At 52.9% G+C, this 17,339-nt stretch overlaps 1 protein-coding gene across 3 annotated transcripts in view; it reads left to right on the top strand.

The window, feature by feature from the left end:
* The window catches only part of MRPS6 (mitochondrial ribosomal protein S6), a 67,314-nt gene extending 56,743 nt beyond the window's left edge, over window positions 1-10,571 (top strand). For all 3 annotated transcript variants that reach the window (XM_070071862.1, XM_070071861.1, XM_070071863.1), the window contains exon 3: window positions 9,949-10,571. In XM_070071862.1, the coding sequence (XP_069927963.1) occupies window positions 9,949-10,141 (193 nt within the window). In that variant the 3' untranslated portion in view covers window positions 10,142-10,571. The remainder of the gene's footprint in view (window positions 1-9,948) is intronic.
* The last annotated feature ends 6,768 nt before the right edge of the window (window positions 10,572-17,339 follow it).

The following is a 17,339-nucleotide window of genomic DNA, read 5'->3' as shown; positions in this document are numbered from 1 at the left end:
GTTTCCACTAGATGGGGCTGGACCGAGAGTGCGTTCTGGTGCGAGAGGGAGCTGCAGGAGAAGCTGCTCCGTGGCCTGCCCAGTGTGTGGGGCTTGGCTTGTTGAAAGGCTGCCTCCGACTGCTCTTGCCTCTGGTCTCACCAGGTCTGATTCACTGCAGTGAGCCCGGGCTGCCATCTGCACGCCCGCGCGTAAGCACTCACAAGGAGACCAGGGGTTCTTCTGCCCCTTCGGCCCCTTCTGCCCCGGTCTCTCCTGCTTTAAAATTTGGATAGGGGTCAGCAGCAAAGACTTGCTGGCCTACATATAAGATGCCCTCTATTTACGGGTAAGCAGAATGATAAAAATAACTGGCTCAGTGGAATTTTACTGCCCTGCGCCCCGAGTGTCTGCAGCCTGCTCCGAGAGCCCTGGCACCCTCTCTGGAGGAGGCCGATCCGCCGGCTTTCCTGCCAGCCCACAGGGGGGGCTTTGGTGGGTTTCAAGGAGGCTGCTGTGGCCTTGGGAGTGTCTTTGTAGTGGCAGGGCCCCTGCAGCAGGTTCCGAGTGCGTTAGAATGTACGAGACCCCACAGACAGCAAAAGAAATGGGGCTTCCCGTACAGGGGGGCCTCAGTTTCAAGGTGCTAATTCATCGCCTCAGCAAAGCCGGGATCTGGCGAGGTTTATCCGAGACAGTCTAGGAACTGGCGTCGCGCAGCTCTGTCTCCTGTCTTCTTAAACGCTCCAAGATGCTCCCTGGCTGCGCAGGCCTCCCCTCCCCCTCCCACCCCCACCTACCGGGAGCCACTGAAAGCTTCAGTGGAAATTTCCACTTGTCTGCTAGGGGGAAGGGGGAGGGTGCCTGAGAGAGAGACAAAGAATAGAACTCAAATCCAAGCAAGCTCCCGGCGTGGAAAGCCTGTAAACACAGGGTTAAGACGAGAGTGAAATACAAAAAGCAACATGAGCTTTACATCCTAGGGCCGCTGCGTCTCCTCTCTGCACGCCTGGGGGGCAGGCGGCCGTGGAGGCTGGCAGTCCAGGCAGTCCGCGCGCCCCGCGTGTGCCGGGTGAGAGGTGGTGGTAGGGCAGGACCCACAGGGGCAGGAGTGGCACGGGCGGTCCTGGGGCTTTTCGAATCTCCAGGAGGTTTCCATCATTGGGGTGCTGCACTTTGTCGTGTGAGAGGAGCACAAGGAAGTGTGGGGGACAGGTTCTGCTAGGAAGGAGCCCGCCATTCCTCCAGCTCTCCAACCCTGTGTGCCGTCGGAACACCTTTGTGTGCTGAACCTTTGCTGGCACCGCCCGGCCTTCTCTCTCAGCCTCAGTCATCTCCTTTAATGTCTGCAGGGCTGGTGCACATGAAAGTTACACACTTGTCGAGAAAAGACAGGCTCTCGGGTAGGGCTGCTGTGAGCCCTGTAGGTGAAGGGATTCTCTGATCAGAGCGAGCCTCTCAGTGTAGACACCGCTGGGCTTTGTGGTCGAGGCAGTGGTGACGCCCTCATCCACGCTGGGGGCCTGGAGCGCGTGGTTGAAGGTCCTGGAAGTGCGGTGAATAATCAGATACCAGGTAACTGAGCTGGGCCTCGCCCAGGGGACCCGTCTACCCATTGGTTCCATCGCTGAGGAGAGCGGGGAGCTGCGACTTGGAGAACTTGGTTTGTTTGCTCTTTCTCACTAGACTGTCAGCCCTGGGGTATGTCTGCACTCAGTGCCGTCGAATTCTGAGCCGTTCTAACTTGAGTGAGTTCATGGTGAGGGTGGAGATAAAGAGTCCACGTGTGTGGGAACTTCAGGTCTTGGGTTTTGATCCTGCCCTGCGTGGTGAGGACAGGAAGCAGCACTGCTCCCACGGCGTGGCTGTGGTGCCCTCTCTGTCCTCTCTGCCTCAGGACCAGCAGGAAGGTAGAGCGAAGGGCTCTCCAATTCCCGCAGGGACTCCGAGCGCCTCTCTGGCTCCTTCCTTGGGCTGTAGGCAGTGCGTGTGTGGAGTCCAAGCCCTTGTTCCTGTTTAAGGCGTCTCCTGGTCCTGTGCACGCCCTAGGAGATGGAGCACTACAGCATCAGAAGCTGCCCACACCCACGCTCCAAGGAGGGGCTTTTCTAAGCTCTCCCATCTTCACGTTTAAAAGCAGAGAGGCAGGGCTGTACCTGGTGCCCTCTCCCGCCTTGTGGGGAGCCTCATTTCATTCCTAAGGGCAGCAGTCAGCCAAGCCCGGAAGCCAGAAGCATGTGTCCGTGAGCGCCACGTCAGTGTCACAGACCCTGCACGCGTGGAGACTCGCTGAAGCTGGGACGCCCGGGTCTGTGCTCCACAGGAGCCCCGGCGGGACTCTCCTGACCCCAGGAGGACGAGGCTGTGTGTACCTCACCTCCTTAGCCTCCTCCTGAGGTTGGCCCACAGCAGATACTCACTCACCGGCTACCAACACGCACTGGAAGCTGCAGGGACTCAGCCGAGGCCCTTCCCTGAGAAAGCCAGAAGGGCAGGTGCCCGTGTGCGTGGGCCCCGAGGCAGCTGAAGGCTGCGTCTGTCCCAGCCTTCAGCTGGGTTCCCTCGTGGTGGGGGCAGGACAGTCCGGTTCCCTGCAGGTGAGGTGGGGAGGTGAGAGGTTCAGCCTTCAGCCCAGAATGGTGAATACAGGCAGATTGGCCTATCTCTGAGCCACTGCCCCCCTTGTCTGTTCTGGTGGTGGTTCCTCTTCATGGAAATTTCCACGACGTAATTCGGAGCCATGGAGTGGAAGCAGGCTTTGTGCAGTGAGCCCCAGGCACAGATCACAGGGCGATAAGCATGAGATGATGGTCACAAGCTGTGCTTGTGGGCACAAACCCATTTGTACTTGAGCCAGTGCTCATGTTTGGGTTTGGTTGCTAACAGAGTTTTGCGGCTGGTGGGAGCAAGTCAGAGTGCTGGAGAGGTGAAAGGGGAGAGGGGCTTTGGCAGCGGTGGGGAGCCTCGCGGAGCCAGGCCACAGCCCGGTCCTGGGATTTGCAGCCCTTTATGCAGGGCTTTCTCCCTGAGAAGCCACGGGGGTGCTGGGTTTTAGGCAGCATTTGCTGAGGGAGTCCAGGGTTTGCCTCCTCTTCTGGAGGCAAGATGGCTGCCCCTCTGGATCTGTTTCCACTTAGGAAGGGGGTGGGCTGCATTGTCTTTATGGTCCTTTGCAGCACTGACGTTGTGTGCTTCTGTAACCCATTTGGGCCCATGACTTCTCATGTCCCTGAGTCAAAAGACTACTGTGTTTGAATCCTGGCCACGGCCACGCCGTAGCTGAGTGACGCTGGACTGATGGCTTAACCTCGCTGAGTCTGTCTTGACTGCATTGGGTTGTAGGACTCAAAGGACTTGTGTAGGAAGGCGCTGTGAAAACGACTGGAGTGGCTGTTGCTGGCCCCGGCCAGCGCTCAGCACCTCTTCCTCCTCCCCCATTTCCTTGGTTACCACGTGGAGTGCAGCTTCCACTTGCTTTCCTCTTCTTTCTCAGAAATGAAACCATGTGAAGGCACATTGCGAAGTGGAGAGCCGTGTGTGAGACACTTCTTAGGGACGGGAGCCTCCTGCTGCATCTCGTCTCCGGCTTCCGTCCAGTCCCTCGGGCCTTGTGTGGGCCCCATGGCAGCCCTTAGAAGTGCTGCTTAAGCCCGTGATGCAGCTGGGTCATGAGAAATGGGAGAGAGCAATGCTCGCTGTTGCCACCGCTGTGAAGAAGACCAAGGCAAGCCCTGAAATGTGTTTGAATACATCAAGTGACTTGACTGTGAGGGAGGACGGTCTTGCCCCAGGACGGCAGGAGGCGCCTGTGCAGGGACTTGGGACACTCCCTCCAGCCCGCCCTGTGTGCTCCATGGCTCTCCTCCAGCGCGCCGCCCTGAGCTGCCAGTGCCGTGTGCGTGAGACAAGGCAAAGAAAGAGGAAGGAACTCAGAGAGAATGCGCGCGTGGTCAGGAAGCAAACTGCCTCAGCGTGCAATATGGTGGGGACGCTGGCACCCGGGTGAGGCCGTACCTTGCCCGGGGGGGGGGGGGGCTTGGAGGGACATTTTGATGAATGCTGAGGCAGATGGGTGGATGGGAAGAGAGATGCTGGGACTCCACTGGCTGAGGCTCCCTGCCCTGGCCACCAGGGGGTCCAGAGAAAACTACTGGGGGAAGGCTAGGGGTGGTGAGGAGGAGGGAACTTGCGGGTGCTCACATGGCCTTTTAGGGTCTGTTCCAATGCCTCGCACTAGGCAGGTAATCAGTAATTCAGTGTTGAACAGTGAGCACCTCAGAAGTTGGGTTATTGCAACCCTGTTTCCTGCTACGTCGAATAGAAATAAGCAAGTGAAATGAAACCCTGGCACATTGGCCATGCTGGCGTGTGGCTTTCAGAGCAAGCCCAAACGGTGGTCTCGTCCCTGAGCTGATAAACACGTCACTGCCTCAACAAGTTGGTGGGGTGCTGAAGTCTACAGCATTTTTGTTCGTTGCTCAGGGAACCCTGGGAGTCTTCTTCGGCTGTCATTGCTCCGTATCGCCCTTACCCCATATAAGGCCGTTCACCAAGTCCTGCCATTCAGCTTCCCGAATCCTGTTTTAAAGTCAGCAGCTTTATAGAGGTAGAATTGGCATACAATAAACCACACATATTTAAAGTGTACAGTTTAATGAGGTTTGACGTATGCACGCACCCTGGATGTCGCCACAGCCAGGTTGTAAACATGGCATTGTCCCAGAAGTTTCCTCCTGTGCCTGCCCTCCGCTTGTCGTCCATCCCAAGCAACCGGGGATTTGCTGTCTTTCACTATGGTTTTTTTTTTTATACTCTAGAATCTTAGACAGAACCCGACAGTGTGCATTCTTGTCACTCTAGTCTCTTCACTCAGCATGGTTATGTTGAAATGTATATGTCAAGGGTGTTAGCCCTTTTCTGTTGCCAAGGGCTATGCCACTGTAAGCTTACCAGTCCACGTGCTGGTGGGTATTTGTGTTGCTAGGTTGAGACTGTCACAGGTGAAGCTGCTGTGAACAGTTGTGCACGAGGTGTTGTGTGTTTGTGTACGAGGTGTGGTGTGGACACACACTCTGTTGTTTCTGAGCTAAGTGGCTGAAGGTGGAATCACTTGACCGTGGTGGCAGGTGTACAGTTAATGGTTTAGGAAAGTGCCATACCTTCTTCAGAATGGCCGTGTCGGTTGCACTCCTGCTTGCAGTGTGTGAGTGCTCTCCAACCTCACCGACGTCAGGTGTGGTTTGTCTTGTCCACTTCAGTCATCCTAGCGGTACCTCGGTGTGGGTCTAACCTGTGCTCCTCTGGCGGCTAACGTGCTCCTGTGCCATGGTACATCTTCAGTGGATTGTCTTTCCGATCTTACGCCCTAGATACAAGTCTTCTTATCAGACATGCAGTTGGCAGATTTCAGTGTGTACCTTGTCTTTTTCTTTGAAGAGCAGTTTTTAATTTATCAAACTGTAAAAATTGTGGACTGTGCTTTTGGTGTCATGTCTGAGGAATCCTTGCTTAACCCAAGGTCACAAGGCTTTTTCAACTGTTTCTTCCAGAAGTTTTATAGATTGATGTTTTTCTAAATTTAAACTAAAAAAAAGCTATTTGAGAGGCAGAGAGAGAGAGAGAGTTACACAGAAAGCTCCCATCTGCTGGTTCACTTGCCAGATGCCCACAGCTGTTGGGGCTGGGCTGGGTCAGGCTGAGGCCAGAACCAGGAATCCATCCAATCCAGGTCTCCCACCTGGGTGTCAGAACCCAGCTACTTGAGCCGTCACATGTGCCTGCCACACGGAATCGGGGAGGTGGGACACAGGTGTCCTGACTGGCAGCTCCACCACTACAGGTGCCTGCCCCCGCTCGGGTTCTCACTGAGGTTACAGTGAGTACGTTCGTCAGTTAGGGGAGAGTTGACAGCTGAGTCACTTTGAGTTTCCCTCTCTTTGAACAAAGTATGTCTCTCCATTTATGTAAATTTTCTTTAATTTCTTTGACCAGTGTTTTGTAGTCGCTAGTGTGCAAGTCTTGTATACCTTTTGTCAGATTTATCCCTAAGCACCAGAGATTTCATTTTAATTTCAAGGTCTGGTTATTTGTTGCTAATTTATAGAAATACAGTTGAGTTTTGTGTATTGATTTGCCAGAGTCACTTGTTAGTTCTAGCATCTTTTAAAATAAATTCCTTCAGGTTTTTCTCTATATACAGCCATGTTATCTGCTAATGAAGGCAGTTTTACTTCTTCCTTACTGGTCTGGATGCTTATTGTTTCTTTTCTTTTCTTTTTTTTTTTTTTTTTGACAGGCAGAGTTAGACAGTGAGAGACAGACGGAAAGAAAGGTCTTCCTTTCTGTTGGTTCACCCCCCAAATGTCCTCCACGGCCGGCACGCTGCGCCGATCCAAAGCCAGGAGCCAGGTGCCTCCTCTTGGTCTCCCATGGGGTGCAGGGCCCAAGGACCTGGGCCATCCTCCACTGCCTTCCCGGGCCACAGCAGAAAGCTGGACTGGAAGAGGAGCAGCTGGAACAGAATCAGCACCCCAACTGGGACTAGAACCCAGGGTGCGGGCGCCGCAGGAGGAGGATTAGCCTAGTGAGCCATACGCGGCCAACTTATTGTTTCTTTTTTTGTCTTGTTACACTGGCAGAACCTCCAGTGCAATGTTTTATGTTTCTTTTTTTTTTCCCCAAAGTTTTCATTTGTATTTGAAAGGCAGAGTTAGAGGGAGAGAGGCAGAGACAGAGAGATCGTTCATCTGCTTGTTCACTCCCCAAATAGCTGCAATGGCTAGAGCTGGACCCATCCAAAGCCAGGAACCAGGAGCTTCCTGCGGGTCCCCCATGTGAATGCAGGGGCCCAGGTGCTTGGGCCATCCTCCCCTGCTTTCCCAGGCGCACTGAGGGAGCTGGATTGGAAGTGGAGCAGTTGGGACTTAAACTGGCACCTATTTGAGGTGCTGGTGCCACAGGTACGCTATGGTGCCAGTCCCTCCAGTGCAGTGTTGAATGGAGGTGGTGACACTGCACATCCTTGTTTGTTCCCAGTCTTGAGGCAGGGCCTTTAGACTTTGACCAGTTGGTTAAATGCTAGTTGTAGGCTTTTCAGAGATGCCCTTTATAAGGCTAACAAAGGCTCCTCTATCCATAGTTTACTAATAGAGTTTTATAGTTTGTTAATATGATGAATTATATTGACTGGCTTTCAGATGTTAACCAATCTAGAATTGTGTGATAAGCTCTACTTGGTTATATGTATTGCCCTTTTTATATATTATGTTTAGAATTTTTTTGTCTATGTTCACAAAGGATTTTTTTTCCTTGTAATATCTTTGGCTGATTTTGATATAGGGTGAAGTTGGCCTGATTGAACATGTTGAGATGTGTTTCCTGTTTTCTAGTTGAGTTTGTGTCAATTTGGATATTTTCCCTTCAACATTTGGTTTAATTCACCAGTGAAGACAAGTGGGTTTTTTTTCCCTCGGGGGTGGAGTTGTTACTACAGATTTAATTTCTTAGTGGATATGGGGCTTTCTGAGTTATCTGTTCGTCTTGAGTTAGCTTTGGTAATTAGATACTGTTCAAGGAGCTTGAGTGTTTCATCTGAGTTGCCTCATTATCGCAGAGATTATTCATAATATTCCCTGCTGTCCTTTTAATATTTGTAAAATCTATAGTTGTTTCCCCTTTCTCATTCTCAATATTAGTAATTTGTGTCTTTTCTCTTTATTGATCAGTCTGCCTAGAGGTATATCAGTTTTATTGATCTTATCAATGAACTATATGGTTTCATTGATGATCTCTGTTTTTCTTTTTCCTGCTGTAGGGACTTATGCTCTTTTTCTAGGTTCTAGTTTCTTAAAGTAGAAGCAGAGGTCATTAATTTGAAGCCTTTTTTTGTTTTTCTTATATGTGTGTTTAGTGCTATAAATTTCCTACTCTGTGCTGTTTGAGTGACTTTCCCCAAACTTTGATAGGTTGTATTTATCTTTATTCAATTCACGGCAATTTGTGATTCCCTTTTGATTTCTTCTCACCCATTGATCCCTTGTTTATTTAGATGTGTGTTTAGTTTCCAAGTATTTGAAGATTTTCTCAACATCTTTCTCTGACTTGAATCCCTTCAGATTTATGGTGAATTGTTTTATGGCCCAGAGTATGATTGGCCTGTTAAATGTTCTAGGTGCACTGAGAATGTGTGTGTATCCTGCTGTTGCTGGGTAAGGGGTTCCCTGAATGTCAGCTGGATCCGGTTGACTGCTGTTGGTGTTGGTGTCTTCTGTATCCTTGCTAATTCTCCGTGACCCCTGAGGGCGGATGTTGGAAGTCTCTCGGTGGTAGTTGTAGATCGTCTGTTTCTGGCTCTGTTGGTTCTTCTGCATGGGGAGGCTCTGTTAGGTGGTGCACACACGCGTGTGGGGTTGTGGTGTCTCGGTGAACCCATCAGTATGTCTGTGCTTGTTCCCTTTTTCCCCGGTAATTTTCTTTCCTTTGCTCCGATGCCTGCTTTGTCTGACACTGCTGTAGCCATTTGAGCTTTCTTCTGATTGGTGTTTTTGCTTTGCTACGCGCTGTCCTGTGCTTTGACTTTTAATTATTTGTTTACTTGAGTGATTTTCCCACTAGGCTTGGCTAAGAGTAAATGGTCTCTGAGGAGATTTCCTGAGTATTGAACATGCTTCGTAGGGGCTTTGGTGAAACGCCATCCTTTTTCTGGTAACTGAATTTGTCCAGTTTTAATCTGGTCTTTCCTGCGTGCTGTGAGGATCCCCGTGTGCCAGCAGCTCTGCTCTCGGAGGTGTGCCCTGGAGCTGTGCTGGGTCAGTCTGTTTAGGGTGCTGGGGACAGCAGCCAAGTCCTGCTTCCTGCGCAGTGAAACAGGCAGTAAACAAATCCACGCTGTGCCCGTGGTGATAAAGTGCTGTGGGAAAAGAGTAAAGCCGTCCAGGGCGGGAGATGGAGAGTAACGGGGGCGGGGGGAGGGCTGCCTTAGGAGCAGCGGTGGTGGAAGGCCTCTGTGAGAGGCTTGGCTTTTGAACAAGGGCATGATGGGATGCGAGGGAGAGGCTGCGTGGACTTCAGCAAAGAGCATTTCTGACAGAACAGCGAGTGCCGACACCCAGGGTGGGGTTATGCTTGGGAGCACTGAGAAGAGCGTGGCCAGGACAAGTTCAAGTGCTGTCCAGGAGGCCAGCGCCACCAGCTAGAGCGTTGCAGAACGATGAAGGCCTGCCCCAGAGGCTGTCCTGGTCTGGTTCACACAGTGCGCGGAGGCGTAAACAGACCTGGAGGAGGCGCGGGCGGGACGAGGGCACTGCTTGCTCTGTGTTGTCCCCAGCGGGCAGCGGCCGCGGAGGCGGGGTCCTTCTCAGACCCATGGGCCCCCGTGGTTGCCCGTGGCGTCGGTCTGGTCTGCGGAGAGGAGTGTTGCATCCTGGATCTGGCCCAGGCTTTGAGTAACTCCCTTCTCTTCCTTGTAGGTCTGACCCTTCCCTGGTTTGTGAAATGGGACTGAGAGCATTTCCTGGGACTCCCAGGTGTATTGAGTCACGTGGAGTATCTTTGGAAACTCTGAAGACTATAAAAGATGTTTTCACCAAAAAGCCAAAACTGATAGCTGGAAAATTTCAGTCTTTTTGATGGATTAGAAAATTCTGGCCTCGGACCCACACATTTTACCAGAATTCTCCATACCCCCCACTGTATGTGATGTCCCTGTGCTTTTTGCAGCCATAAAGCGTTTGGGATTCATGTTTTCACAGGAGCGCAGAGGACAAGGCCATAGGAGTGGGTGGTTGCTCAGGGGGTCCCTGCGCTTGTGTTCGGCCCCGCGGTTGGCGGTGTCTGTTTTGACAAGGTTGTGCACGTGGTGGTGTGTAGTTGATATGTGTCTGGGAAGAGCAAAATTAAAACGTTGCCTACAACAGCTGAGTTGTTATGTTTCGGAATGCAGGGAATTCACACGTTTTTATTTTATTGCAGGTATTTCTTGGTGGATTTTTATGCACCAACAACTACTGTTGAAAGCATAAAGGAGTATTTGTCACGAGACACTGATGTGATTAGACCGAATGTTGTAAAACATCCTTTGACTCAGGAAGTAAAACCATGTGAAGGAATTGTCCCTGTCCCACTTGAAGAGAAATTATATTCCACAAAGAGGAAGAAGAAGTGAGAAGATCCACCAGACTTCAGCTTCTGTTTAATTCTCTCACATTGGAGCAGCCTAGGTGAACAGTTCACTAGTGTGGCCTTTGTCTAGGCGTATGTGGCAGGTGCTGTTTGATTTTTTTTTCCCCATGGCGTTTTTCACTTTCAGTCCCCTTTGCTGCAAGATCTGGGGGACCTGCTCGCTGAGGGCTGCTGTACAACCTGGCGCCAGCAGGTGAAGATTCTCCTGGATGTCATTGTCAGTAATGTACCTTCTTCCTCCGCGTGGACTCTCCCCTTCACAACAGTAACACCATCTTTTAAGAGCAGAACACAAAACTGCTTCGGATGGTGAGCAAGTCATTCAGACTGGGTAGCCTTGTGAAAGTCAGCATTGAAGACCGCTGTGCTACATGGGCAGCCTCTGATGAGAGAAATAAACATGATTTTAAAAACCCTGGGACATGTGCTGTCTCTTCCCTTACCCAGTGCCGTGTGCTCCGATGGCCTTGCTGGCCATAAAGGCCTCATAGCACGTGGGGCTGCTGACCTACACTGGGGGAAGTGGGGTGGGAGCAGTGGGCGTCTCTTCCTTGACCTCTGGGCCTTCTACAAATCAGCTTCCTGTCACGCGTCGTGGTCGCTGTGGTGGGTTTGGCTCTCTGCGGGGGGAGCTGGGCTCTGGCATTGCATCCTGTCAGCCCCTGCCTCCTCCACTGTCCCTTGGCACTGGGCAGATGTCTTTGAGGAAGTAGCCACCTAGCAGTAGAATGGCTTTTTATCTTTCTAAAGATTGATTGACTGATTTGAAAGGCAGAGAGAGAGAGAGAGAGAATATAGTCCACTCTGGTGGTTCACTCCTCACATGGCTGCAATGTCTGGGGCTGGGACAGACTAAAGCCAGGCACCCAGAACTTCCTCTAGTCTCCCAACTACTTGGCCGTCACCTGCTGCCTTCCTGGGTAGTGAGCAGAGAGTTAGATCAGAAGCTGAGCAGCTGGGGATCAAACTGGTGCCCCAATGTGAAATGCTGGCTTTGCAGGCCGTCTGACCCGCTGTGCCGCAACTCCAGCCTCTGGGGTGGCTTTGGAGATGGGTGAGGCTGAGGCTTTTTCCTGGAGTGGTCAGTTGCACTCCCACCCCTGTCTCTTCTGGGCTGGTGAGCTGGAGAGACTGGAGCAGCCGAGGGCGCCCTGTGCAGAGTGTCCATCTGTCACCTATGTGGATGATAAAACTTCGGCCCCTGAGTGTTGGAGGGAGTGCCAGTCGCTAAGACTGTCGGGTTCTGTTGTTGATTTATGCAGTCAGGATGTCATGTGGCAGGAAGGGGTCCAGAGATCTGGCCCGTTAACCATGGCAAGACTGAGGGATAGAGAGCTGTGTAGAAGATGCCCCCAGAGCCAGGAGGGGCCGGTCTCCAGACTCCGGTTCGGTGCTCTCTCCCCCTGGGAAGCTGCCGGTCTCTGCCCTGAGCCATCACTTTTGTCATTTTGCTTATTCTGGAGAGCCCAGACAGCTTCCAGCTTCAACTTCCAAGAGGCAAAAAGCTATAAAAAGTCTCTTTGAAGAGCAATAGTTTAGTAAAGAGGGGTATTAGGAACTGTAAACTGGAAGTAAAAGGGATAAAGTAGAGATTATCTGGAAAAATACTCTGCTTCCTGTTTCATTAGGGATTTCCTGAAACCCCAGGCTCCCAGCCAGGACTCCCAGGAGCACAGACCCTCCTCCCAGGCAGTTGGTCTCCGTGCACTTTCACTCAGGTGCTGTCTGAGGTTCGTCTTCCATTTTCCATAACATTCACTGAGTGTTCACCGCACACGTGTTAACCTCATTCGCTCCTTTCCCAGCCCCCTGAGGGAGCGATCATAGTCCTGGTTATTGGACGAGGAAACCGTCTCAGGTTTGACCTTGGCCTAACGGTGACAGGTAGCAGCTGGAGTCCTGAACTCGGGTGCAGTTCTGGTCATTTTCATCCTGTAAACACAGAGGTTGCCTTTGCCCTTTCCGGTTGAACGGAGCCCGGGGGTGTCTGGAGCAGCAGGTGCTCTCAGGTGATCATGTTTGTCCTCTCGGCCCGAGTGGCACTAGCACTTTCTTTTCCTGTACTTGCTAGTCCCTGAGAAGGCGATTGACGCCATTGGGCACTCCAGGTCATGCAAGCATTTAGAATCCTGTGGCACAGTTTAGAGAGAGTGTCAGGAACGAGGCTGGCTAAGTAGGACAGCGTGCCGTGTGCCAGTTCCCCTCCTTGCAAGCTCCAAAAGGAAGCCACTGTCCCTCTGCTCTGAGCCACTAATTCACAGCGGGGGGCGCAGCAACCAAGGGGACCCTTGCCCTTGTGCAGCCTCTGCCTCGACAGGCCTGACGTGGACATCACACGTGCAGGGTGACGTCCAGGCTGTGTGTATGGCGTCAGAGCCCAGCGTCTCTCTGGTGGGCCACTCTTCACTGGGTGATGGCGAGCAGTGTGCTGGGGTGGAGAGTGAACAAGGGCTCTGTGTGGAGCTGATGGTTAGCTAGAGAGATGAGGAAGCTACTACCATGGGCATGAAGAAGTGAGACCTGACGGGTGCTGAGCTGTAGGCAGACTCCTTGATGCCCTGAGCTGGGGAACAGAAGGGAAGAGGAGAGAGATCCAGATCCGCGAGGCTGGAGACCCCCAAGGAAAACACACAGAGATGTAGGGGTGTGCAGGAGTGAAATGAGCCCTGGGAGGGGAGGCCCCACGGCGAGGCACCAGTTCCAGAATGCCTCCCAAAGGGTGTCTTGCTTGGATTTGTAATTTTGACTGTTGGTGGTCCACTTTGCACAGGATCAATCTTCCGGAAGTGCTTTGTGTGATCTGACCCGTGGTCTTGGCTTGACCTAGCAGCCGTGCCTCTTAGAGGGATGTAGGAGGAACTTGTCGGCATTCAAGATACAGGATTGCAGTTGAGGAACTAAGAGATGCGTATTTCTGCTTTCTCTAGCCAGTGTACAACACTACTCTTGCTTTCTTCCAAGGTTTTATTTATTTATTTATTTGAGACGTAGAGACCAGAGAGCTTCCATTCACTGCTTCGTCTCTCAGTATCCTGACCAGGACCAAAGGTGGAGCCCAGGGACACAACCCAGGTCTCCCACATGGGTGGCAGGAACCAAGAACTTGAGACATCCGCACAGCCCCCAGTGAGTGCATTCGCAGGAAGCTGGATCCCAGAGCCGGAGCTGAGAATTGAACTCAGGCACCTGATGTGGGAAGTGGATGTCTTCATCACTAAGCCACATGCCTGCCCCTTTCCAGTCTTTCTGGGAAGACTTTTCTCTGCCACCTGCCTGGAAGAAGGTATTCCCAGGGCACCGGGCTGAGGTCCTGAGAGGAGACCAGTGTTAGCGTGATGGTAGTGCCTCCGGGATTCAGTGTGCCCGTGTCCAAAGGCAATGGCCACCACTCGGGCCTGCGACAATCCCAGGGGTCGCTTTTTTGAAGGTGAGCAAGTGTAGTGCATGGTGTGGGCCCAGGGAGGCCTGCAGTGAGGCGGCAGGCTGAGGATCCAGGAAAACAGGGAAGCTGTGTGTCGTGGACTCGGATTCAACCAGCCTGCTACCCCGCGTGTCAGCAAGGCAAGTCCAGGATCTAGAAGAGCAGCTGCCTTCCCCCACCCCAAGGGAGACAGGACAGTGCTTTCAGCAAGAGTCAGGGTGCCAGTCAGTCCCTGACCTTCCTGACAACTCCACGAAGCAATCGCCCTGTTCATTTTACAGCGCAGACACCCAGGGCTCAGAGGGAAGTGAGCTGAGCTTGGCAGCCGCATCCTGATCCTTTAGTCCACCTTTGGCCTGCTACACGCCTGTGGAGGTGGGTGCTATTGTTCCTGCAGGCTGGGCCACACGGCACGGGGCTGGCCCTGAGTGACCTGTTCCCCTGGAGCCTCCCTATTCCAACCGTGACCCAAGCTCCAGGCCTCCTCGCTGGAGGAGCGCATTGAGTGGGGCTGCCCTTCCGGGAGAGTTTTTCCCCTCGGGTCTTCGAAGGCCAGCCCGGGAGCAAACAGGAGAAAATGTTCTGTGTGGGCTGGAGCTCAGGCATCCTTTCTGTACATGTCCCCCTGCTTCCTGGTTCTGCGTGGAGCTTTCTTCTCTCCACACTGCTCCAGGGGTGTATTTGTAGAGCGCACGGAGGGCAGGTGCTGCCGTGGATGGAAGACAAAGGACTGAGCAGTGCGCCTGACGCATAGCGGAGGTGGAAATACTCGGCTGCCTAAAACACAGGCCATAATAAAATCAATAATGGAGATGCAGAAGCCAAGTGCTATGGAAACAGAGAGAACTGGATTCATTAGTGCTGGGATGGGGTGGGGCCAGGAGGTTTCCCAGCAGAGCTGGCATGTCAGCTCTCATGGAAACAGTGCAGCATGTGAGTGGGGAGTGGGGAGGTGGGGACACGGGTGTGTTTTGGGAACCCCTGGGAGCAGGCGTACGTGGCCAGTGTGACGGTGGCACAGAGCTCGGAGCGTCAGAGCCCCGGGGGCTGTTCCCAGCCATTGAGACTCCGGAAGTCAGGTCACCTGGTTGCTGTGTGCTGGAGAGAAGATGCTTTGTGGCTGCTAAGGGTTTCTTGAGGGATCATTTGCAAGAGCCAAGAAACAGACCTGTGCATATTAACTTGCTATAAAATTTGCCTTCTATTGAGAAAGCCCGGCCACCTGCACACGCACGAGGGAAAAGATGGTTCCACAAACTTCCTTAGAGGAGTGCTCAGGAAGCCGAGGCGAGGTATTCGGGGTCCCAGAGAAGGCAGCCCAGGCGGATGAGAGGGTGGGTGTGCTGCTCCGTGTCCCCCAGCTGCACGGGCTGTGCTTTGAAGTGTGTGTGGGAGCTTTGATCATCCGGTCCCGGCTGTGGTGTGAGCTGTTGACGTTTGCGGTAGGAGGCTCGGCACAGAGAGGACTGCCCCGTAATGGCCTTGTCATGCACCTGCCACCCCTGCCCGGTCTCCTGCACTTGGGAACTGGCCATTCTGTCCTGTGATGGTCATTTCCTGGGCAGTGAATGTGATTCTTGGTTACCTTGAAAAAAAAAAAGATCTGTAGTGGAATAATTGGATTTTGGGGGAGAGATTGGCTTCAAGGCCCCTACTTTGCCGCCTGCCAGCCACTCGGCCATGGGCAGTTGCTTCCTTTGGCCTCCATGTCCTCGTATGGAAAATGTGACCAGTGGACCAGGTGGTCGCCAAGAGCCCTTCCAAGTCTTCAGTGCCCAGCCCCCTGAGGGGCTCCATCAGGGAGTCAGGAAGTTGGCCAGTGGTAGGACAGGGAGAGGAGGAAGGGTAAAGAGAACCTCTTGGAGGCATAGTCGTTGCCTGCTGCTTTTTTTGTTTGTTTGTTTGTTTGAAAGAGACAGTGAGAGAGACAGAGAGAAAGGTCTTCCTTTTTCCGTTGGTTCACCCTCCAAATGGCCGTTATGGCTGGCACGCTGTGCTGATCCGAAGCCAGGAGCCAGGTGCTTCCTCCTGGTCTCCCATGCAGGTGCAGGGCCAAAGCACTTGGGCCATCCTCCACTGCACTCCTGGGCCACGGCAGAGAGCTGGACTGGAAGAGGGGCAACTGGGACAGAACTGGTGCCCCAGGCGGGACTAGAACCCAGTGTGCTGGCGCCGCTGGTGGAGGATTAGGCTAGCCGGCCGCCTGCTGCTTTTCACTGAAGTGAGCTACTGTTTTCATCACCTGTTCTGCGGGGCCACCTGGGACTCTGATTCTGAACAGCGCAGGCACTGTGCTTCAGCCCGGGACACAGCAGAGGGAGTCCCTGAGATCCTTTGCTGCACTCACATCGCCAGTGTTCTTTTGGCTCTCTGAAAAGGAAGCTTTAAGAGACGTGGACTTGGCCAAATTCAGCCAGGAGGTATCCTGACAGTCCCACAGCGGGAGGAGTGTCCTGATGGAAGGAGCCATTGGTGCTGGTGACGTCTGGTTTTTAGACAGGCACACCACGACCCCCAAAAAATCAGCCTCTACCCAGATGGTAACAGTGGGGTATTAAGATAACCCTGCACGTCTTCTGCTCCCCGCAACGTGGCGGCGTGAGGAAGGGTCAGGCGCCTGAAACCAGCCCACAGAGTGCCAAGGCCCTGGGTTGTTGACAGGGGTGGGTCTCCAAAAGAGACTTGATACTACTATGCCAGACCTGTTGACTGACACAGTCTGTCCTCATTGCTGGCAAATGCCATAGTTGCAAATTTTTTTAAAGGACCTTTAAAAAAATTTTATTTGAGAGGCAAAGTTATGACAGAGAGAGGGAGAGACAGAGAAAGGTCTTCCATCCACTGGTTCACTCCCCAAATGGCCTCAATGCTGGAGTTGGGCTGATCTGAAGCCAGGAGCCGGGAGCTTCCTCCAGGTCTCCCACTCAGGTGCAGGGGCTCAAGCACTTGGGCCATCTTCTGCTTTCCCGGGCCATTAGCAGGGAGCTGGATTGGAAGGGGAGCAGCTAGGACTCGAACCGGTGCCCATATGGGATGCTGAAACCACAGACGCTACTACGCTACAGCACTGGCCCCCATATTTGCAAACTTGCCTGCCTGCTACAACTGAGACCCCAGAACCAATACTCAGGGCATCTCTTGTTGAGTATTCGCAGAAAGCACTGAGTGGCAGAGAATAGGTATTATCTGGCCAATCTGCTGCCGGCCAGAGCAAAGCAGCGGTGCCCATGCTGGAGACACGTGGGCTGCTTCGCCCCAGGTTTTTGCATTTGTGGGTGTTTTGTTGGTGATCGTGCTGTTTAGGGTGGCTCTGTGGGTATGCTGGAGGGCCTGTGTCCCAGGCACAGTCCTGATGGGTGGAGAGAGCACTCCTGTGTGTTCAGTGAGCTTCCTTCAGGCATGGGTTACAGTGCTGTTAGCCTTGAGTTAGATATGAACAGATTAACAATACAGAGTAAATAAGATGTCTTTTTTTATTTTTATTTTTTTTGACAGGCAGAGTTAGACTGAGAGAGAGAGAGAAAGGTCTTCCTTTTTCTGTTGGTTCACCCCTCAAATGGCTGCTATGGCCGGTGCGCTGCGCCGATCCGAGGCCAGGAGCCAGGTGCTTTTCCTGGTCTCCCATGGGGTGCAGGGCCCAAGCACTTGAGCCATCCTCCACTGCCCTCCCTGGCCACAGCAGAGAGCTGGGCTGGAAGAGGGGCAGCCGGGACAGAATCCGGTGCCCTGACCGGGACTAGAACCCGGTGTGCCGGCGCCA

Source organism: Oryctolagus cuniculus, chromosome 4 (assembly GCF_964237555.1).
Source record: "Oryctolagus cuniculus chromosome 4, mOryCun1.1, whole genome shotgun sequence".
NCBI classification, from domain to species: domain Eukaryota; kingdom Metazoa; phylum Chordata; class Mammalia; order Lagomorpha; family Leporidae; genus Oryctolagus; species Oryctolagus cuniculus.
This window is presented reverse-complemented; position numbering and strand designations above follow the sequence as displayed.